The sequence below is a fragment of the Girardinichthys multiradiatus genome, chromosome 12, assembly GCF_021462225.1.
Source record: "Girardinichthys multiradiatus isolate DD_20200921_A chromosome 12, DD_fGirMul_XY1, whole genome shotgun sequence".
Lineage (NCBI taxonomy): Eukaryota > Metazoa > Chordata > Actinopteri > Cyprinodontiformes > Goodeidae > Girardinichthys > Girardinichthys multiradiatus.
The window spans coordinates 26,112,968-26,135,843 of record NC_061805.1 but is presented as its reverse complement, the minus strand read 5'-3'; the positions used below and the strand labels follow the sequence as shown (position 1 = coordinate 26,135,843).

Here is a 22,876-nt window from a genome sequence, read left to right as displayed (position 1 = left end):
GGTGGGAGCTTAGGGTGAACGCTGTTTGAAAGAAATGAGGGGCTAAAGGAGTAAAAAATTTACTTTAAATTGTAGGCAATTAGAAGTATAAAGCTTGAAATAAACATACCAGATCAGCATTAACTTTTTTTTTTTTTTACCTCTTTAGGTGCTAATTTTATGTTGCATTCAAAATTTTAATTGTAAATTGTAAGTTTTGATTGTTATTAGAGTTCTTTGTATATACATCAGAAGTGGACAGAATGTATTCACATATCAGAAACTACATCTGTCAGAAATGGATTATAAAATGATTAGTCCAGCGGGTCAAAACGCCAAATCATTTCAGGACAGCTTTACTAAAGGAGATGCTTTCTTTTGAATGAACTTCATAGTTTAATGAATGTTGGCAAAATTTGGTCATGTAACCTTAAACTCATTATAGTTCTTGTTTGGATAATATTGAATGAATTAAATAAACCACTGTTCCTCTCCAGGCGTATATCCAGATCACTTACGTGGAGCCCTACTTTGATGACTATGAGATGAAAGACCGCCTAACGAACTTTGAGAAGAACTTCAACCTGAGACGCTTCATGTACACCACGCCTTTCACCAAGAGCGGACGGCCTCGCGGTGAGCTCAATGAGCAGTACAAGAGAAAGACCATCCTCACCACCATGCACTCCTTCCCTTACGTCAAGACGCGCATCAACGTCATCCAGAAAGAAGAGGTCAGTTCCGAAAAGTGTTAGGTTTATATTTAATCCTGGTAATTTAACAGTAGGCCAGAATGAGATTGTTCTGGTACAATAGCCTTGTATAAAAAGAAAAACAAATTGTATTTACAAAGCAAACACAAAAAACAACAATTATTCCTTCTGCTTAAATAATTACCATATAACATATTAAACTTATATTATTTATCTATACCATGTTTATTATATTGATTCTGACACATAGGCTTAGAATGCACACCCACTAAATTTAATTGTAGTTTTAAAGACCTTTTTCTACAGAATACTACACTTTTTTTGTCCTGCTTTTTGTAGAGTAACAAGCTAATATTAGCTGGTTAATTAGTCCCAATACTTCACACTGCATTTGACTTGTTTACCGACATGATGCTTGTAACTTGTGTACAGTTTTAAATCTCAGTGCATCATTGTGCTCTACGTTTTATCTCCGGTTGTAAATATCGGGTTCAGTGTTGTCATCTGTATGCTGGTCATCCTTCTAAACTGATAGAGCACTACTGAAAGACCAGAAGTAGAGTGTTTTTAACTGCAATTGCTTCTGAGTCAGTCATGTTTTTATTAGAGGACTTTATAATTTTATGCTTTTAAACCTATATGACTGTATGTCACTTTATCAATACAATTAATACTTGTAAAAAGTGCTGCTGTCTTGCCAAGTCCTTCTTAGAAAAGAGATTTAAAATCTCAATGAGATTTTATCTGAGTAAATAGAATTTTAATAATATAATTATTACTATTATTATTATAAATCAGTTGTACCTGAGCTCCTTTACTTTGTACATCATGACTATGTTTTTCCGGACTGGACATTTTTTCCAAGCCGCTTAATGCGGACAAAAGCATAGTAACAGTCTTTCTGCCAGCTGATCGGCAATGCTCATCAGTAGGTGGGGGAAGAGCACCACTGCATTACCTTGTAGCTCCTTATAAATGGAGTAAACACCAGTAATTACAGCATTTAACATCATTAAAAAGATGTTAAACCGTAGAACTGGATGACGTAAAAGCTTTGCTCTTTTTGAAAACTGTGACTGTGACCTGAGTTCAGCCTCGTACCAGAGACCAGCCCATACATGTTTGACACCAGCATCAGTATATCTGTACAATCTTACCTCTCTTTGTCTCTCAGTTTGACCTTACTCCCATTGAGGTGGCCATAGAAGACATGCAGAAGAAGACTAGGGAGCTCGCAGTTGCCACGCACCGGGAGCAACCCGATGCTAAAATGCTACAGATGCTGCTACAAGGCTCTGTGGGAGCCACCGTTAACCAGGTAAGCAGGGTTTCAGATTATCTTTGAATGAAAACAACCCTGTCTCTGACTTGATGCTTGTATAAATATTGCTAATGCTCTGCAGCTCTGTAAACACAGTTTCCGATTGTAATCAGAGCTGGATGCTAATTGTGTACCATATCACAGCATATTCAATTATGTTCTTCAAGATCCATTCAAAGTAAGTAAGAGCTGTGACTAACTTACTATTTGGATTTAAAAAATATTAAATTTGCTGTTATGTTTTAGATTGCTGAGACTGACGTCTCAGTCGTTGCATCCTTGGGCAAGACACTTCACCCGCCTTGCCTGCTGATGGTAATCAGAAGGCTTGGTGGCGCCGATTGTATGGCAGCCCCTCTTCTGTCAGTCTGCCCCAGGGCAGCTGTGGCTACAATAGAGTTTACAACTATCAGTGTTTGAATGTGTGTATGAATGGGTGGGTGACTGATTGTAGTGCAAAATGCTTTGGAGTCCTCAGACTTGGTGAAGTGCTATACAAATGTAGGCCATTTACTATTTAAATCAATCATTCATAACTGTACAGGAGTCTTTCTGTAAGGCTGAACGATCATTTAGTGTTTATACTAGGACCAGAGGTAACATCATATGGTGTATGAGAGAGACACAAATCTGCAGCTAAACAGGATTTAACTATTGTTTCAAAACAAAGACAAAATGATTAGAGTTGACATTTTAAACAGTTGTTGGAATCTTATTTTGGCATTTAGCATGATGAGCAGGATTAGTGCGGTTAGCATTGCTAACTGTAAATATTATCTTTGTAAGTGCAGAGACCCCTAAGATGACTCCTGATCTGTTTTATCATACAATAAAAATATAACCTAAATCACCGTTATTTCTGTAATTACATTTTCACTTTCGATTGTAGCCCAAGTGTTCAAATGGGACACAAGACAGTGATCACGCATCAAAGACTTTATCTATAACCCTAATCCTTCCTTTGCTTCCTCTTGATTCAGTTAAAACGTCAATCCATGGACCCTTTCTCCTTTCATGTCTCCCCTGCATGGCGTGTTGAACCGGAGGTCTCTTTGATCTGATAGCTTCCAGGTTCTGCCAGCATGGCAAATGTTGAAGAAATGACAAAGCAAACTTCAGCGTCTCCGTTTCCTTTCTCCCCTTATGCTTTATCTTCCAGCGTCTTAATCTGACAGGTTCTCTCGCTCTGACTTGATGGTTGTATACATAATGCTAATGCTCAGCAGCTTGGTAAACATATAACTCCTGACTGTAATCAGTGCAGGAGGCTGGGTTTCTGTGTGTGTGTGTCTGTGTGTGTGTGTCTGTGTGTGTGTGTGTGTGTGTGTGGAGGGGGGGTCTGCAGCTCAGACCCAGGACCGAGGACTAGGCCCAATGCATTTATGATGCTAATCAGAGCTGTTTAACTGTGCCGTTCGTAATGTGGGCTTAGTGTGAGCGTGTTGTGGTTTTATGATGAATAGAGGTTAGGATAACAAGATTTCATGTTGGGGAAATGGCAGCCAAATGGTAGAGGTACGCAGGCTTGGCGGGGAATTTAGCCAGTCAGTACGCTAATAATGTTTCCTTCTCTGATCTGATCTCTTCCTCATGGTTTCGTTTAGTGCCTTGTTTCCTAGTTGCATTAGACAATAAGTTCATTTCCTCGCTTTTCTAAATGAGAACCATTCTCATCCCTTCTTTTGTTCATGTGCCCCCAAACACTTCCCCTCATTCCTTCCTCTTCCGTGTTTTCCGTTCTCTTTCTTCCTCCCTCTCTAACTGTCCCTTTGTGTTTGTTCCTTTCCTCCCCTCTCTCCTTCTCCGCCCATGCTGCAGGGCCCGCTGGAGGTGGCCCAGGTCTTCCTGAATGAGATCCCAGCAGACCCGAAGCTCTTCCGTCACCACAATAAACTGCGCCTGTGTTTCAAAGAGTTTATAATGAGGTAAGATATGATCAGCACCTCGTGATACACCTCGGGATGCACACTATAGCAGCATAAATATATTGTAGATACTTTTAGGAAAGTGATATAAGTTCTTGATCTGTTGTTTATGTCACTAGTCATTCTCTTTAGTGTTTTCAGTGGTGGCAGAAGGTTCTTTCTTTGTTTGAACTATCTAAGCTTTAGGTTAACATGTTTCAAACATGTTTGTTATGCATCTCATTTTCTAAACTTCATCTTAAACTTCTGTAATTTATGCTTCACTTTTTAAATCTTAAACATTGTGGATGTTTGTGCGTTGTTTGTGTCTCCATGTTTCTTCACACTCATCTCCTGTGACTGTGTCGTTTGCCTCCAAAAGATGGTTTACATTTTTCTAACCCTCATGTTGCATTTCAGCTGCCTTGATTGCTACAAGCAGGTTGGCAAATATTTACTGTAATTTCAGGAAGGTTTCTCGTATATTCGAGGACCAAATCCAAGCAAGATAGCATTTTGTGCTATGTATCCAATCTTCAACAACAAAAGAAAACTGCTTTTCTTAGCTGGTTGTATTGGTTCTACTATGTAAAGGACTAAATGTGTTGCATGTTAAAGAAAATGTCTGCCCACTGCTGTGCAGTATCCGACAAACTCTCCATATGGTTTTGAGTTCTAAGCCCGGATTTAGATATAAAATGCTTTCAATTTACATAATTAAATTACAATAGTATGAAATAGAAAACATGAACAATTAAATAATGCGAGGGCAAAATGATTTTTGTTTTTCATGAAAAAGTCAAAAGCACGTTTCACCTCAATGCTTCCTAAAAGCAGGAACTTGTTCTAACCTGTCCTTCTAAAATACATAATTGTAGAGATTAGGACTTTAATAACAGGGTGTTTGGAGGGGGGTTGATTGATTAATAGGTATTCTTGTCTGTCTCAATCTTTTGTGTTGCTGTGTTATCCACTGGTTTGTAAACTGCCTTTGGCATTGAGCTATTGCTGTTTCTTTTTAAGAAGGCAGAGATGGAGGATGTTATGTGAAACATGAAACAACAAAATGACTTTACCTTGAGACCTAATGGTATAGATTTTAAAGTGAATGCTGAAAAGTAGTTTAGCAACCAATTGCTATCAGAAGTCACATGATTAGCAAATAGTCCACCTGTGTGTAATTCAATCTTAGTATAAATACAGCTGTTCTTCGAAGGTCTTTTTTTGATGGTTACATTAATGAACAAAGAGCACATATGCAGACTTTTATTTCTATCATTTCCTTCCACTTCACAAAGATGCACTACTTTGTTTTTCACATAAAATCCCAATATAATATACTGGCGTTTTTGGTAGTAACCTGACAAAATGTGAACAAGGTCAAGGAGTATAAATACTTTTGCAAGGCACTGCTGCCTATTACCTCACTTTTCTTTTGTTTGGATTTAAATTGCATGCCTGAAGAATGTTTTTTTGCATATCAGCTCAGAATATAGGTGGATGATGTTTGGACTTGTGCAAGCAGATTGTTTTAATTTAAACGACAATCCTAAACGTTTAATTTACAGGCAAAATGATACTAAATATCTTAAACGTCCATCAGATGAAACGTTGTTTGAACAGTCAGTCAATCACAAAACATCAGCAGATGTTTTGTGATTCTGTGATCATTGCCGCTTATTCCCCTGCATATTTTCCTGAACACTCTTACACAAGCCTAGAGTTTCTATATTACCTTCATTAAAGCTAAGAGATAAATTCAGACATGTGTTTGCAATCAGCGCCTTCTCTCTGATTTCCTACAGAGGGCTCTGTATGTTGGCTATTAGACATGTCGTGATAGAGCACTCTGGGGAGAAACCACATTGGTTCTCTGCTCCAGATCCTTTTAGTGCTTTCCTTCATAACAAGGCTTTGTCCTTTTTCTAGCACATGAGGGAGGCTGGAATGTTTTATTTGTTGGTTAGTTGTTTTTCCTCTGCTCTGTTTAACTTCGCTCTGGGTCATGCACGGTCTGCCTCACATTTCACCGGGAGTATTTGGAAGGAGTCCAATAAACATATGGAAAATCCCAAGAGTCTAATAAACTGGAAACCCATTTAGACATCTGGTGTGGAAAGGACTCCGATTTATGTCAAGTAGTTACAGGACATTGTTAGCATGGAACACTGCAGTTATTTTTGAGGGGGAGAGAGGGGATTATGAATAGATCAGGGGCTCAGAATTACTGTTGGAGCTCATCTTAGCCTTAAAGCTGTTGTATAAAAAAAAAAAATCAAGTAGAGAATTACATAATTTTTCATTTCATACGGTGGAATCAAATTTTATTTATAATAGCTGTCTCACAACGCTCTGCTGTCTGTCTCATAGGTGTGGTGAGGCTGTTGAAAAGAATAAGCACTTAATCACATCAGACCAGAAAGAGTACCAGCAGGAGCTGAAGAAGAACTACAACCGCCTGAGAGAAAACCTGAGGCCCATGTTAGAGAGAAAGATTCCTGAGCTTTACAAACCCATCATCAGGCCCCGGCTAGAGAATAGGTAAGTTAAGCAGGCTATCTTTAATTTGTGACAAGGGATTAAACAGAAAGACAACCAGCACATGTCTGTAAAATATTTTTTTTTATTTCCTGATTCCTGAATTGGAAGTAAAATGAGAACAAACTGAACTGAGTCAAATTTCCTTTACTCTACCCATATCAATGGCCTAACTGGAGTCCCAATAAATGACACATAAACAGTGCCTTTCAGACTGGTGTAGATTAAATAAATGGATCTTTTATTATAGTATTATAATTTCTAGTCATTTCAGTAAATATTTCAGTAAATTAATGCAGAAGGATGAAAAACAAAATACCCATCTTTCCTATTTTTAACATAATTGTTGGTGCAACATTTATTGGCATCTCTAACAACTCCTATACCTTGAATGTCACTAAAGCATTTATGTAATTTATGCTTAACATTTTTAAGTCCATTACTATGCAGGAACCTTTAATTAGATATTTGTGACTCACTATTTGCCTGGAGTGTTAATAGGATGTGATACCAAGATCAATTTCTCTTAGACACTCTTCAAAATGGTAAGACAAGAGAGACTGCCCTATCAGGTGTTCAAAAGTCAAGAAATGATTATGGGAAAGCAGCTACTGGCTTAGCCCTGTCCATATCTGTATCTCAGCAATAATTGAAAAAGGTAAGAAAACAACAACTGGAACTGGGTTGGATGAGGACCCAAGCTTATCTTGCCCCTGTACAAAATTAGGAGAATGGCAAAAGAAAAAACAAAGCTTACCATTAGAGAACTACAACAAAGATTGGCATCTTGGAATTAACAAGTCCCTATAACAATTATGAAATGCAACCGGGAGGTGTGCCTGGAAAAAGCATTTTCTGTCCTAACACCACAAGGAAAAAAGTGTGTGTTTTTAATGTTTTCTCACCCGTGGATGCTGCATCACTACAAGTTTACTCACATGTATAGTTTCAATAAAGACGACCATTTAAACATGATTTTCAAATCAGTTTCCTTCTGCAAACTGTCCAGTTTAAACATGCTAAAATCAAAATGTTGTCCTGATTATTTAAAATGAGGATGTGAGTCCTCACTTTTCCCTGGGGCTATATTTAGAGAATTAAAAATTAAACTTGCTTTAGGTAATAAAGGTGATCCTTTACAGGAAACAAATATCAGTATGGCCTTTCTTCGAACTGATATTGCACATCTTCAAAACTCCCATTATATTTACTGTACTTTGTATTCCTCACTATTATTAATCCTCTTGTTGTATTTCTGTCATTTTTCACTTCTTCTCTGATCCCTTGTCCAGGGATTCCTTCAAACGCCTCAGTTTCCGCAGAGCTCCAGAGGAAAACTCCTGAGGTGCCTCAGCTTGTGGGAGCATGCCGCAGAAAGGACAGGGAAGCTGTCATGCAGCCGAAAGCGTAAAAATAAGAAGATAAGCTGAAAAGAACTGCTGGTAAAACCTCGGAAAGAAGAGTCACCATTTTTTATGTAAATTCAGCACTGTGCATACATGCCTTCTGCATGAGCACTTTTGTATTGTCATGGATGTTGTATCAGAACAGAGCACAAAAAAAGGAAATTTGCTATCCCGAGCAAAATGTAGCTCTTTTTTTAATATTTTACTGTAAAGTCAAGTCCTGATAATGCTGCAAAAATGTCCTTTTGGTTGGCAAAACAGCTCTCTTACTGAACCAGAGTGTTCATACTGTGTACATTCTGTTTATGACTGTGTCCTGTATGTATGTACATGCCTGAATGAACATGTTGATATGTATAGTGCTTAGAATAAAATAATATTTGTGATCAACAATTCTGCTTGGTGCTGAAGAACCTCTGGGCTTCTATGCATGACATTTGTCAGGTTGAGTTGCAATTATTGGAACTGGGTGGATTGTGCACTGGAGAAAAATGTACAAATCTCTGTGTTGGCTTGTCTCTTTGTCTTCTCTCCTTACTGCTGAACATCCAGCACTAAAATAACAGAATAGGAGAAAGAAGACTGTCCTGAGGGTCTAAATTATAGTTTGAGGATGCATAAAAGCCACTTTTTTGTATATAGTACAGTTTACAAGGGTATACTTATATATTTCGCATTTTATTTTTCAGGAAATTTAACTTTTTGTATATATACCACTTCCTATAAAACATACAGTGCCAAATTTAAAGTGTTTATTTGCAACTTAAAGATGTTAAACCTAAAAAGAATTGAAATATTTTTGAAAAACCAACCAACACTTATCCCCTGTAGTTAAAATACTTTTTCAGAAAAGATTTTCACTCCCGGTTTTGAAAATTTAATATTGATAATTTAATCTCATTTGATTTAATTACACCTTCATGACAGCTCATCCTGTTTTATGTTCAAGGACACACTGTATCTTAGTAATGTAAAATGTGCTTATTTTTCATAAATGGAAATACATTTTAAATAGATTATTAGTAGCCATTTACATATTTGTTTCCTTGTATTTATTAGCTGTTGACATTTTTTAATGGTTTAGTAAAACAAAATTATGCAACTTGCTGTATTAACTAAGTATTCATTAAAATGTATTTCTAGTTTCTGAACTAATCTGAACATGTACTGTAATATACATCTGTGGCATTCAACTACATGTTTGCATAAATTTGTTTTTTGTGTATTTGTTTCTTACCGTTTATGTTTTACTAAATGAGGAATTGTTTGTGAACATTTTCCATGCAAAGCGCTGTTGCAGAAAGTTAATAAACTTTAACATATGCACAATGTTGTCACTGTTTGGCTATAGTTTTCTTATCTTATAATGCCCTGTTACTACTTATTGTTAGTATAAGACCACTTTATGAGCAAAAGTCTTGCACAGAATTTCACAATAGACCAAGAATATTAGTACAATAGAAAAAAAGCAGTGAGAATTAAACACGGAGGTCAAAAATGGGCATGATTTATTAAAATAAATCATTAAATAATGTCTTTAATGTGTCATTAGACAATTAAAACTGGAAGCAAATAGCAGATCATTTATTAAATATATAATTAAATATATAGGCTATTGATAAAAAAAATGTGTTAAAGAAAACATGGTATTTACAGTATATTAATCTGCCAGCATTATGGTGCCAAGTTGTTTAAGAAGTCCAAGCTCAGATCTGGGAATGACATAGAACTCGATTTGGGTATAGTTGCAATTAGGAATACAATTGGATTTATTAATTGTGAAAAAATTATTAATCTTAATTCATTCAAACAGTAAAGGTGCATGTTCACAAATAGAAGTTGTACAATGCTTTGTGTATGTCCCTTTGGTTTAATGAGATACAAATAATCAGAAGAGCTATTAAACAGTTTATGTCCGGCTCTATTTGATAATCTACATTTACAAATTAAATGATTTCATGGTGCATTTCACCAGAAGATTTAAAGAAATACAGAAATAATTGGACTTGATTTTAACACATAATTACAATTATAATCAACAAATTTAACATTTCATTCTAAATTATTACAAATGATTATGATATAAATTACATTTTATAGTTATAGATTAATGTATTTGTCTATAAATGTGCTTATTTAAGCCTTTTATTCACTTTTATTACTGTTTAAAGTGTCTCTCCATTTAATCTTTAAACAATTACCAACCTTATTCGCGGATTTTAGAATAATTTATACAATTTGCGAAAGCAGTGTGAAAGCTATCTAAAAAATAAATCAACAACTTAACCTCTTATTAAGCTGTTGTTGATTTTCGCTTTTAATTTCAATTGAGGGTTAATTTAATTTCCAAAATAAAAACAAACATACGAACTCCAAACAAGCGAGAAATTGTGGAGCATTTCCCCGGGTGTGAAACTACAAGGCGAGGCCCGGAACTACAATCTGCTCCCGTCGCGTGAAGGTGACGACATCACTGCTGGACCTCCCCAGTCTTTCATGAAACAGGGGTGTTATTGTGATTCTCAGCGGCATGTTAGCAGCTGTTTGAAAATTATTCACTGTTGTCTAGATGGGCAGCGGATAAAGCTTTAGAGTCGCCACAGATCTGGTTCTGCGCACAGAAACGATAAAGAACGGTTACCTTTTTCTCAGCAGGTAACTTCACTGTTTACTCACTCCACACAACGTAAGACGACGTGAGACAACGTGACACCGTTTTTGTAAGACTTTTTTTGTGGTTTTGTCCAACCCCCAATAATCTGATTGCTTTGCTGTATTGGGATCATGAAATACTGTCTGAAAAGAGAATACCGGAAAGTCGGAACCGTTCGAGTCTGGCAGCCGTATGACGTCGCATGTGACATGTAAAATAAATACCTCAGCCTTCACGAGGTTGTCATATGTACTGTGTTTTGCAAAACATTTCGCCACGTGGCAAGCACAAACTTTAATGTATTTGTTTGGGTGGATTTTGTGTGATCGATCAACCCAAAGGAAAGGATTTTGAGACGTGGAGGTTAAATGATTCATAGTTTACAAAATGTTTTGCAAATCAGAAACTGAAAAGTGTGATGTGCATTTGTATTCAGCCCCTATAGCCAAACCATTGTAGAACCTGCTCCACCATTCGTGATACGTTTGTCATCTCTCATCAGGTTTTTCTTCCTGTATTTAGATCTTTCTATCAACTGACCAACTTCCCTCTTCCTCCTGAAGAGTAGTATTCCCACAACAGGATGCAACAACCACAATGTTTCAGGATGAAGATGGTGTATTTAGGGTTAGGTGCTGTTTGTTAGTTTTTTTTTCCATACATAGTGTTTCACATGTGTTCCAAATACTCATTTCTTTACCTACATACAGTAAAAGCTGCTCTGGTCATCTGACCAAAACACCTTCATCCTCATGTCTGCTGTGTGACCTATTGGGCTTGTGGCAAACTTTAAACAGGTGTTTGTGATGGCTTTTCTTCAACAACAGATTTATTTTGTTGCTTTTCCATAAATACTAGATTTGTGAAGTGGAACACAATCTGTTCTGATTCTCCCACCTGATCTCTAAATGTCCTTCAGAGTTACTATGGGCTCTGTGGTCTTCCATTCTTAATGCTCCCATTGCCCGGCCCTCAGTTCAGGTGGTTGGCCATGTATTGGTAGGTTTGCAGTTGTGCCATGGTCTTTCCATTTTGGGATGATGGATTGAAAATTGCAACATGAAATGGTCCAAGTTATTGTTTTATAACCAAACCCTTCTGTAAACTTCTCCACAACTTTATCCCTGATCTGTCTGGTAGTGTTCTCTAATGATCTCTGAAGCTTTCACAGGAAATACTATATTTTATTTAGGGGCATCAGTGGAAAGAGGGCTTAATACAAATGACAAGCTTTTCAGATTTGTGTTTGTAAAAAATGTTTCATTATTTCCCACTTTCTACACCTATAAAATCCCATTAAAATACACTGAAGTTTGAGGTTGTAACATAACAGAATGTGAAAACCTAAAGTTAATATCAGTTAAAAAGGCGCAATACAAACTTAATCCATCTCAGTAATAGTTATGACATCTGGTTTTATTTGGTTTAACAGCTGTCAGGAAAAATGTCATCGGCTATTATTTTCAGATTTAACTTGATCTTTAGTTGTGTCTTTATGCTAGAGGTGGCTGAGACCGATTTTTGGTTTTCTTTGAGATCTGACTGGCCAGTTCAGTTTTTTCATTTCAGAGACACATGCAAACTATTACTTAATTGATCATAAAATAAAAGAATATGGCTTAATAGAGTTAGTAGCTATAAATCTAACAGAAAACTAAGAAATAACATTCAGTATTTGAACTTGCAGATCACTGCTCAGACCTAATCAGAGAAAATTGGTGCATCACACTGATGACCCCAGACTTGGTGTTTCACAAACTGCAGAGGTTCCCTGACCACAACATTTAGAGCCGGTTTTAGAAATGATCTATTAAGAAAAAAGGTTGTAACAAAAACAGAACCTAAATATATCCACTGTGTTTTTATGTTCTGATTTAGCCATCCTCGTTTCCACCTTGGCTTCTTTTTTGTGACATGGAGTCAGACGGGGACCTTAACCTGGACACAAATGACCTTCCACTCCGAGCCAATACTAACCACATGCTTGTCAGACATTATGTGTTGGACCTGACTGTTTGTTTAGACAAGAAGATCATCAGTGGTAGCATTGTTCTGTTCCTTGAGCCTTGTTCTGTTGGGGGGGTTAAAACTGAGGGTGATATTGGACCTGAAGCTGGAGATGGAGCAAGGCAGGAACCCAACAAGACAGGTACAGTGTTTGGAAGTCACACTCAGGGTTCACAATCATTTCAGACCAGCAGTGCTGAAGATTTCACCCTAGTGCTAGACTGCTGTGACCTTGAAGTGTCAAAGGTGGAAGAGGTGAACACTGATTCTGTGTCAGTGCCACTGGGCTTCCCCCCAGAGGTTGCATCTGAAGACATTTCAGTGAGCGCACAAACAGATTTTGTTCAGCATCTTTTCTCCATGCCGTCTGCCCATTGGAGGGAGAAGCTTCGTCTTCTTTCCCTGTGCAGCCGCGCCCCTGGTGCCCAGAATGGCGGCTTGGTTCATTTTCAAACGGACCGCTGGAGTTTGCAGGTGAGAAAGGAGAGGGTCAAGTCTTCGCAAGGCTTCCCCCGAATTATTAGGATCTACTACATGACAAGACCTTCTGGAGGCTCTGTGAGGTGGACCAAGGACCAGGACAACAGGTTTGGACTTGCTCCTATGAATGTTAAAAGTGGCATTATGCCTTACATGAGCTTTGCTTTTTGGCTGCTCAGATCACATTCTAATATGCACAGCCATGTTAAAAGATTATGTTACTGATTAATTAGTTCACAAAAAACACACCCCAGGCAGTTTATGCTCTGTGTGAGGGGAGGCCTTCCATCCTTGTGTGTGTTTATGTGTGTGTTTCGTTGCGCTGAAAGGACGATTGTTTATAGTTTACCTTTGTTTACCCTTCCAGGGAGTGTGTTTACACCGCCGGTTCCCCCATCAACAACCGAGCTCTCTTCCCCTGCCAGGAGCCTCCTGTTGCCATGTCAACGTGGCAGGTGAGGGTACGGGCCCCCAGTGAGTGCGTGGTGTTGATGAGCGGGGAGGAGCAGGCTGTTCCAGCTGAGGACGGGGACACACGTACGCTATCACACCCAGTAGAAGTCAAGTTGATTTTAAAAATCTGAAATTTGCCTTATATGTGTGGTGAAATTTGACACCCCATGCAGCTCCTTGCAGAAGTGTTCATGACCTGGGCGCGGCGCTGATGGTGTAGGGGTTAAGCACGTGACCAAATACGGAGGCTACAGTCCTCGAAGCGGCCGTCCCGGGTCCGGGACTCGAACCCGGCGACATTTGCCAAATGTCTCCCCCTCTCTCTACCCCTCTTTCCTGTCTGCCTACCGTCACAAAAAAAAATAAAGGCCACTAGTGCTGAAAAAATATCTAAAAATAGAAGTGTTCATGACCTTTGAACATGTCTGCTTTTAAAACCATTACAACTGCAAATTTCAATGCATCTCTTAGGCATTTTGTTTGATAGACAAACAGAAAATGACTCCTAATTGTAAAGAAGAAGGTAAATTGACTCTGATGTTTCCTTTGATACCCGTAAATAAACAAGCAATTAAAATTTAAGCTAATTAGCAAATAGAGGCACCCTGTGTGTAATTTAATCTCAGCATAAACACAATTGTTTCTGTAAGGCCTCAGAGGTTTTCAGAAAATATTAGTGAACCAAAAGAATCATGAAGAACAAAGCAGATGCGTCTGGGATAAAATTGTGGATAATTTTAAAGCAGGGTTAGGTTATTAAACATATCACAGTGCAGGTCAGGATGGGCAAGGAGAGCTTAGAGAAGCCAAGATGCCCAGAGTAACTGAAGGAGCTGTAGAGGTCCACAGCTCAGGTACCAGAATCTGTTAACAGGACAACTACATGCATTCCCCAAATCTGTTATTTGTAACAGAATGGCAAGAAAAAGCCAGTTTTAAAAGAAAGCAAAAAGAAGTCCCAGTTTGTCATAAGCCATATGGAAAAAGGTTCTCTTGTCAGATGAGACCAAAATGGATCGCCAAAATGTTGTGTGCGGTGGAAATCTAACACTGCTCGTCACCCTGGACAAACCATCTACCTCGAAACCTGGTGGTGTCGACATCATGTTGTAGCACAATGCTGTAAGAAAACCAGTTAGAGGCCGAAAAGACTTGAGACTTGGGGAGATGTTCGCCTTCTATTAGGACACCATAAAATCTATAGCCAGAAGTACAAGGGGATATTTGGATCAAATCATTTTCATTTGTTAGAATGGCCCAGGCAAAGTCCACTCCTAAATCAATCCTAGAATTGGTGGCAAGACTAAAAAAATGATGTTGACACATTGCTCTCCCTCCAATCTGACTCAGATTGAGCTTTTTTACAAACACGAATGTGTAAAAAAATCGACATGTTTATCTCTGAATGTACAATACTGGTAGAGACCTACCATAGAGAGACCTAACCCTCACCCTAACCCTATTACATGAAATCCATTCAAAATGCATTGCAGTTTGTGGTTGTAATCTGACAAAATGTGAAAAGTTCAGAGGGTAGGAATACTTTTGCAAGACACTGTATACTTCTGGGAAATGCAGGTTAGTGTTGCCTGACTAGTTTCACAAATCTTTTGTTTTAGGTTAGGATGTTAATTGGCAATACTTACAGATTATTTGTCAACGGAGCAACCTTTTATTGCATTAAGACATTAATGACAAGACATTAAGTATTTGGGTCGCTAATGAACTCAACTGGTTTTGCCTATGTAGTCACATTTCAAAAGGATTCTGTAGTGAAACAGTTAAATCACCTGAAAATCAGACTTTGGTGCAACATGAAGTTTATATGTCTGGTCACAGACATCTGAATATTCTGTTTACATGTCAGATTTTTTTAGCCCTTCACACTGGTATTGTGATAACATCTGTCTCCCAAGTAAGGATGAGAGAGCTGTGTAATGTTTTGAATGATGGCTGAAATAGGAAGCAAAATCTGACATTCTTTATCTGAAACTTAAAAATGCCTTTTTTTTTCATTACTTAAGGACACATATAAAAATGGTATAATAAGCTAATCTTATGTTTTAACGTCAGTTCATCTATGCTTTTTACCTTTGGACATTTTCATTCTTTGTACCTCTTTAGATTTTCTTATCTGGAACTATTATGTCACAATGCCCATGCCTGCGTCCACTTTGACTTTGGCTGTGGGACACTGGTGCCAGGTCCCTGCAGAAACTCCTTCAGCTCTGGCAAAAGAGGTTGAAGACAGGGTGGACTGCAGCAGCTCCAAGGATGACCCTTTGTCAAGACTTAGAAACTCCACTGGTGAAGGAGTAAGGGGCTCTCCACTTCAGACTGGCAGGTATTTTAATGGCTTTCCTGTGTTATTTTCTTGTAGTAGAACCTCCTCCTCTCCAGACTACTATTAACCCAAGTCTGGCCCTTCAATATTCCTTGTTAAAATTTTCCTCCCACCAGACCAAAAGTGATTCAGTTGAAATTAGGGTGATGAATAGTGTTCAGTGCACAATTGGCATTTTAGTAGAAATAGGTTAAAGCTAGTGCTGCAGTTTGTTGCAGTTGCTGGCTAGGGGAAATTATCTTTGGAGAGAAAAAGACTAAAGCCATCATAATTTTTTATGCCAGTACAGGAAATAAAGTGTAGGTTTGAGCATTAGACTGGCCCAGTTCCAGTTGGGCAGGGCAGGACAAAGTTAGGCCGGTGCTTCCCTCTCTGCTGGCTGGGAGGTTGGCAGGTCTACCAGTAGTTTCCAGTAATCCTCCCCCTCTACTCATGGTTTTTCTTCCAGTAAAAATGTAGCCATAGCACTGTGACTCTCCAGCTACTGTACAAGGGACATCTTTATGCTCACCGGATGGCTGGAAAAAACTGGGCTGTAGCTCGGTACCTATGGAAAGTTTCTGCGGACGAGGATGAAGTGGTGAATATTGGATTAGGGTGAATGAGATTACATGTCAGCACTTAAATATTTTGACATATTTGTGGTTTGACTTTATGATGTACTGTGTAATTAACAGTGCCTTAAAAAATATTCATACCCCTGAAACTCTTTCCATATTTTGTCAAGTTACAACTACAAACTTAAATACATTTTATTTGAATTCTATCTAACAGACCAGCACAAAGTAACACATAATCCCACAGTACGAGGAAAAATTATGTTTTTCAACATTTTCTACAATGAAAGGCCTGAAAAGGGTGGCATTGGTTTGTATTTTGCCCCTCGCTATTCTCACGATCTATTGCCTCCAGAAGTCATCTAAATATTAAATAAAGATGGTGACTGTGTGTAATTTATAATATCAGTATAAATGCAGTTGTCCTATGGAGACCTCAAATGTTTGTTGTGAAGGCAAAGGAACAAACCATCCCTATGGTGAAGCATTGTAGTGGCGACATCATGCTGTGGGATTGTAACAGTTTGTACGTCGCATTGAGCAGCATTTAATCTGAAAATTAAAAGAGTATGGCACAACTGCAGTCATCCACCTAAACTGTCTGGCCCCGCAAACAGAGCATTAGTCATAGAAAGAGGTTCATGGTAACTCTGGAGGAGCTACAGAGATGCACAGATCAGGTGGCAAAATGTTTTGAAAAGACTACTGTTAGTTGTTTGGTGTTCCTCAAATTTGGCCTCCATGTGGCAAGAAGAAAGCCAAAAAACCAAAACAGGTCTCATTACCAGTTTTTCACAAGCCATGTAGGGTAAAAAGTTTTTATTAGCTAACGTTTTGCGAGCTTTTATAGTTTGTAAGTTTCAGCATGCTATTTACTTTTGATCATATTTTTTAAGTCATGAATAGATTTAATAGTGACTTTCTAACTCTGTGTCAACTATTACTGTCCAAAGAGGAGAAGTATTAGACAAACAGTCTGATTTTACGATGACACTTTGAAACTCATATACCATTACCAGATCCCCTCGTCCAACCCACATATCCAGGAGATGCACACCATGGAAGTGTGCTGACCTTCTGAACTGCAGTATTTTCTCCTTCCAGGCATTTGTTGCTTAGTTTCTGTTTAATGGACAAATTTCTGCTTATATGACCCTAGGTTAACCCCTAGGTCTCTGCAGCTTAGCTCCAAGCATTTTTCTAGTTTCTATTTGTTGCATTTAAGCTTAAGGTCTACTGACAATTTATATCTTTTAAGAGTTAATAATGAAAAATAGACACGGGTAGTTGTAGAAATTCTTCTATAGTCAGAGTAACGGAAAAAAGCATGACTGTGCAGCAGATAATCAGAAGGTTATCTATTGAGTTGTTGCTGGGGCAACAGGGGTTGTATCTGAACATCTGATCCGATAAAAGTTTTATGTGTCAAGAACGCAGGCCCAGACGCTAGACACCAACGATGGGAGGGACAGCTTCTAAACCTGGCCACAACCCCACTTTTGTTATCAGGCAAACATTGTGTACCGTTAAGTCAAGACCCTTCTTCGTTCAGAAGTCAGACTGCATACACCTGAGAGTTTCCCTCAGCTGGCAGAGCAAAAAAGGTTATTTGTATATATACATCTTATGTTAATCTACTATTTTGTCATTTATTCAGTATAGCTTGCATATAATCAAACTTGGTGTGATTATTTAATTCTAAGTGAAGTCTTCTTGTCAGATTACCTAAACTTGCAGTTATGTAAAAAGCCAAAGTAAACTTTTCCTTAACAGGACACAGAAAACACATGAGAGAAGGTTTAAACCTTGGCTTTAAACCTCTTGGCATGCATAAATGCGGGGGAAAATAACAACGCACTTGATCCTGAAGGCACCACCCCCAAAGTCAAATATGGTGGCAGAAGCATTATGCTGTGGGGATGCATGTCTATAACAAGGACAGGAAAGCTGGCCTGAGTTGCTGAGAGCAAACTGCAAGAAAACCTGTTAAAGGCTGCAAACATAGAGCTACAATCAAACAGTTCAGATCATAGCATGTTATGTTAGAATGGCCTTGTCAAAGCTGGAAGAGATACCCCAAAAAGGTGATTCTACAAAGTAATGATCCAAGGTGAAATACACTTCACAGCTTTCTGATTTTTATTTATAAAACATTTTGAAACCTCATCTTATTTTTCTTCCACTTCAGAATAAAACACTACTTTGTGTTTGTCACATAAAATCCCAATAAAACATTGAAGTCTGTGATTATGTGATCGCATTTAAAAAAGTTCATGAGGTATGAGTACTTTTGAAAGCTGCTTCACGTTTCCTTTTTTTTTTAAGAGAAACTCCACTTAGTGCCTCAGAAGTTTCATCACTTCAGGATTTGTGCATACCTATAAAAAGAGATTTAAATAAATGGTTAATAGTTTTTAGATAATTTTTTCCCCTGCTTTTATCTACTTCAGCAGTAACAAGGCCACCAGCTCAGACACTGCATTCTGTCATTCCTTCCTTGGGGACGAGGAGCTCTGTTTAACTGATTATTCAGGCATGGTGGATGACGGCATCTCTTGTTCCCATGGCGACTACCCCTGTCGGTTTACTGAACGGTCGGCTTGGTCCCAGCGGGTGGTTCCACACCGTGTATTTAGCCCTGTCTGCCTGCTCCAGAAGACACAGGTGGGGTTCTGACAACTAAGCTCTGGGACTTCAACTAATTTGATTTTTTTTTAGGGAGAGTTAATGTTTATGTCAAAATATTATTTGTTTTTAACTTTTGTCCCGTTAGCAGAAGTGTTACTCATTAAAAAGGGTAATTTGAAACATTATTATTCTAGGCATGTACACAATGTTTTTATATTAAGCTTAAGTGAAAGACACTGGTAAAAGAGCATCACAAGCTGTTGCATAGTTTATCCACGATTATGTGTACAATATTAGGGCTGAATGAAGTTTGGTTTTGAATGTTTTTTTTGTTGCTATGGTTAACATAATTTGTGTTTTTTGTAGGTCGGAGTCCTCAAGCTGCTCCCCCGATGTTTGGCCGCAGCCCATGCTGTATTAGGGGTGCACCCTTTTCCCCGCCTTGACATCCTCATCGTCCCAGCAGGCTTCTCCAGTCTGGGCATGGCCAGGTATTTTTTATCTGTCTTTGATTAGAAAGAAGGAAATGGCAGAAATATAATGAGCAGTGAGTATGCTGGTATGTTTGAGCTTTATTGTATAGATATGGCTCCTACACAAAATGTTCGAGTTATAGATAAGTAAGGAAAAGAGAAAAAGAGTAGGGAAACGGATTCGCAATACCAGACTGTTATTCCCTGTTTCTTTGTCCGTCCTTTGGTCCTTCTTTATGTGTGCCCTTCCTTTTCTCCTTGTGTATTTCTTTCATCCTGTTGTGCTTCTTGTTTTTGCAGATTCCTATTTAAAACCTGTCAGCTATTGAAAAGTCTGATATAAATTCATTTTGAACTCATTCATTCATTCATCTTCTATACCACTTATTCCATAGTGGGTCACGTGGGGGCTGGTGCCTATCTCCAGCAGTCTACAGGCGAGAGGCAGGGTGCAACCTGGACAGGTTGCCAATCCATCACAGGGCAACATAGAGACATACGGGACAAACAACCATGCACATCAAAGGGCAATTTAGAGAGACCAATTAACCTAATAGTCAAGTTTTTGGATTGTGAGAGGAAGCCGGAGTACCCGGTGAGAACCCACGCACGAGGAGAACATGCAAACTCCTTGCAGAAAGCCGGGAGTCAAACCCAGGACCTTCTTGCTGCAAGGCAACAGTGCTGCCAACTGCGTCACCGTGCAGCCCTCATTGTGAACTTTAGTATTTTATATTTTGCAATGAACATAAAAGATTGAGAACTCTGTAAAGTTGAGTCTCATGAAGTATACATATTTTACATCAAAAAACATGTAGGAAGCCTATTTAGAACAAAAACCCTGTTGGGCTTTTTATGAGTTACTTAAACTGTTCCTTAACTGATTAAATAGAAACCCACTGAAATTAAATAAAGTCTACAATTTCTGCCTAAATGAGTGGTCAAATATCCATCCAAAAATTATTCCACAACTTCTTAATGGCTCCAAATATCTCTTTTAGGAGACATTTAGGAGCTGTTATAACATTTCTGCTATAACAGCTCCTTTGGTGTATGTCTACCAGCTTCTTCTTTGCAAAACAGCACAATATAGGTCAGATTGAATGGAGAGCAACATTCATTTCCAGGCTTTGCTACAGCTTCTCAATTGGATTTAGGTCTGTACTTTGACTGGGCCATTCTAAGACATGACTATGCTTTGAACTGGTTCTGGTTTAGGGGTTTATCGTCTTTGTCTATCAGGTTTTTTTCCGTGATTGCCCGGTATTTAGCTCGGCCAATCTTCCCTTCAACTCTGGCTAGCTTCACTTCCTCTTCTGAAGAAAAGCATGAAGCAACATGAGGCTTCCACAACTAGGGCTATAATTGTGTACTATGATTATTGTGTGCAAATTTATCATGGTAATCAGTATTGTTACAGTTTTTAAAATATTCTGAATTGAATTTTAGAGATATTAGATTTGTGGAGCACATAACTAACAGTTGTCCTGTAGACACATTCCCTTTCTGAGCTGCGGATCTCTGTAGCTCCTCCAGTGGTACCTTTAGCCTCTTGGCAACTACTCTTATTATTGCTCTGCTTCCACAGTTCATTAGATAAGGTGGACGACCTTGCCTTGCTATCTTCACAGTTGTCCCATACTCTATGATATTGTTTTACCTGTCTTCTTGGACTGTAAGAAGATGTTTGCATCCAAATGTTTTTGGACAGACCTGTGAGGCCATCACAGAGTAGCTGTATTCGTACTGTAATGAACTCACACACAGCTGGACTCTATTTAGTTGTACTGGATTATCAGAGTAAGGAGGGGTGAATAAAAATCCACTCCACACTTCACATTTATATGAGTAAAACAATCTGGAAAGCTCTACATCATTTGCCCTCCACTTAACAAGTATGCACTAAATTGCATTAATTCTGTAATATACAATTGATATTTTCGTCCTCCCTCATGAGGACGAAAATATCGAGGCACATGACGTCGCCCGGTACGGCGGAGCTGGGGTCCCACCCTGGAGCCAGGCCTGGGGTCGGGACTTGCCGGAGAGCGCCTGGTGGCCGGGTTGCTCCTCGCGGGACCCGGCCGGGCCAAGCCAGAACGAGAGATGCGAGGCCATCCCCCAGTGGGCCCACCACCTGCAGGGGGAACCGTGAGGGACCGGTGCAAAGAGGATTGGGTGGCGGACGAAGGTGGAGACCTCAGCGGCCCGATCCCCGGATGCTTAGGCTGGCTCTAGGGACGTGGAATGTCACCTCGCTGGGGGGAGAAGGAGCCTGAGCTTGTGCGGGAGGTCGAGAGATATCGACTAGAAATAGTCGGGCTCGCCTCCACGCACAGCGTGGGCTCTGGAACCCATCTCCTTGGGAGGGGTTGGACTCTCTTCTACTCTGGAGTGGCCCACGGGGCAAGGTGGCGGGCTGGGGTGTGTTTGCTTGTTGCCCCCAGCTCAGCCGTCTCGTGTTGGGGTTTACCCCAGTGGATGAGAGGGTCGTATCCCCGAGCCTTTGGGTTGGGGATAGGTCTCTGACTGTCGTCTCGGCCTACGGGCCGAGCGGTAGTGCGGAGTACCCGGCCTTCTTGGTGTCCCTGTTGGGGGTGCTGGATAGTGCCCCTCCCGGGGACTCCATTATTCTGCTGGGGGAGTTCAACGCCAACGTGGGAAACGACAGTGACACCTGGAGAGGCGTGATCGGGAGGAATGGCCTCCCCGATCTGAATCCGAGTGGTGTTTTGTTATTGGACGTCTGTGCTAGTCACGGATTGTCCATAATGAACACCATGTTCAAACATAAGGGTGTCCATCAGTGCACTTGGCACCAGGACACCCTAGGCAGGAGGTCGATGATCGACTTTGCTGTCGTATCATCAGACCTTCGGCCGCATGTTTTGGACACCCGGGTGAAGAGAGGGGCTGAGCTGTCCACTGATCACCACCTGGTGGTGAGTTGGATCCGCTGGAGGAGGAGAAAGCCGGACAGATTTGGCAGGCCCAAGCGCAGAGTGAGGGTCTGCTGGGAACGCCTGGCGGAGCCCTCGGCCAGGGATGTATTCAACTCCCACCTCCGGCAGAGCTTTGACCAGATCCCGGGGGATGTTGGAGACATAGAGTCCGAGTGGACCATGTTCTCCGCATCTATTGTCGATGCTGCTGCCCGTAGCTGCGGCCGTAAGGTCTGCGGTACCTGTCGCGGCGGCAATCCCAGAACTCGGTGGTGGACACCGGCAGTAAGGGATGCTGTCAAGCTGAAGAAGGAGTCCTATCGGCTGTGGTTGGCTTGTGGGACTCCTGAGGCGGCTGACGGGTACCGTGAGGCCAAGCGTGCTGCGGCCCTGGCTGTGGCAGAGGCAAAAACTCGGGCCTGGGAGGAGTTCGGTGAGGCCATGGAGAAGGACTACCGGTTGGCCTCGAAGCGATTCT

At 39.9% G+C, this 22,876-nt stretch overlaps 2 protein-coding genes across 8 annotated transcripts in view; both read left to right on the top strand.

The window, feature by feature from the left end:
- The window catches only part of dock8 (dedicator of cytokinesis 8), an 86,003-nt gene extending 76,809 nt beyond the window's left edge, over positions 1-9,194 (top strand). For both annotated transcript variants that reach the window (XM_047381371.1, XM_047381372.1), the window contains 5 exons: positions 477-713; positions 1,867-2,010; positions 3,832-3,938; positions 6,288-6,458; positions 7,748-9,194. In XM_047381371.1, coding sequence (XP_047237327.1) covers positions 477-713; positions 1,867-2,010; positions 3,832-3,938; positions 6,288-6,458; positions 7,748-7,799 — 711 coding nt within the window. In that variant the 3' untranslated portion in view covers positions 7,800-9,194. The remainder of the gene's footprint in view (positions 1-476; positions 714-1,866; positions 2,011-3,831; positions 3,939-6,287; positions 6,459-7,747) is intronic.
- A 1,128-nt stretch (positions 9,195-10,322) lies between these two features.
- The window catches only part of LOC124877253 (aminopeptidase O (putative)), a 137,125-nt gene continuing 124,571 nt past the window's right edge, over positions 10,323-22,876 (top strand). The window contains exons 1-6 of one of the 6 annotated variants that reach the window (XM_047380331.1): positions 10,323-10,516; positions 12,393-13,108; positions 13,369-13,538; positions 15,579-15,798; positions 18,806-19,019; positions 19,350-19,474. In XM_047380331.1, the coding sequence (XP_047236287.1) occupies positions 12,429-13,108; positions 13,369-13,538; positions 15,579-15,798; positions 18,806-19,019; positions 19,350-19,474 (1,409 nt within the window). In that variant the 5' untranslated portion in view covers positions 10,323-10,516; positions 12,393-12,428. Of the gene's footprint in view, positions 10,582-12,392; positions 13,109-13,368; positions 13,539-15,578; positions 15,799-18,805; positions 19,020-19,349; positions 19,475-22,876 lie in introns of those variants that run through there. The other 5 variants (XM_047380330.1, XM_047380329.1, XM_047380326.1 and 2 more) reach the window with 5 other exon arrangements.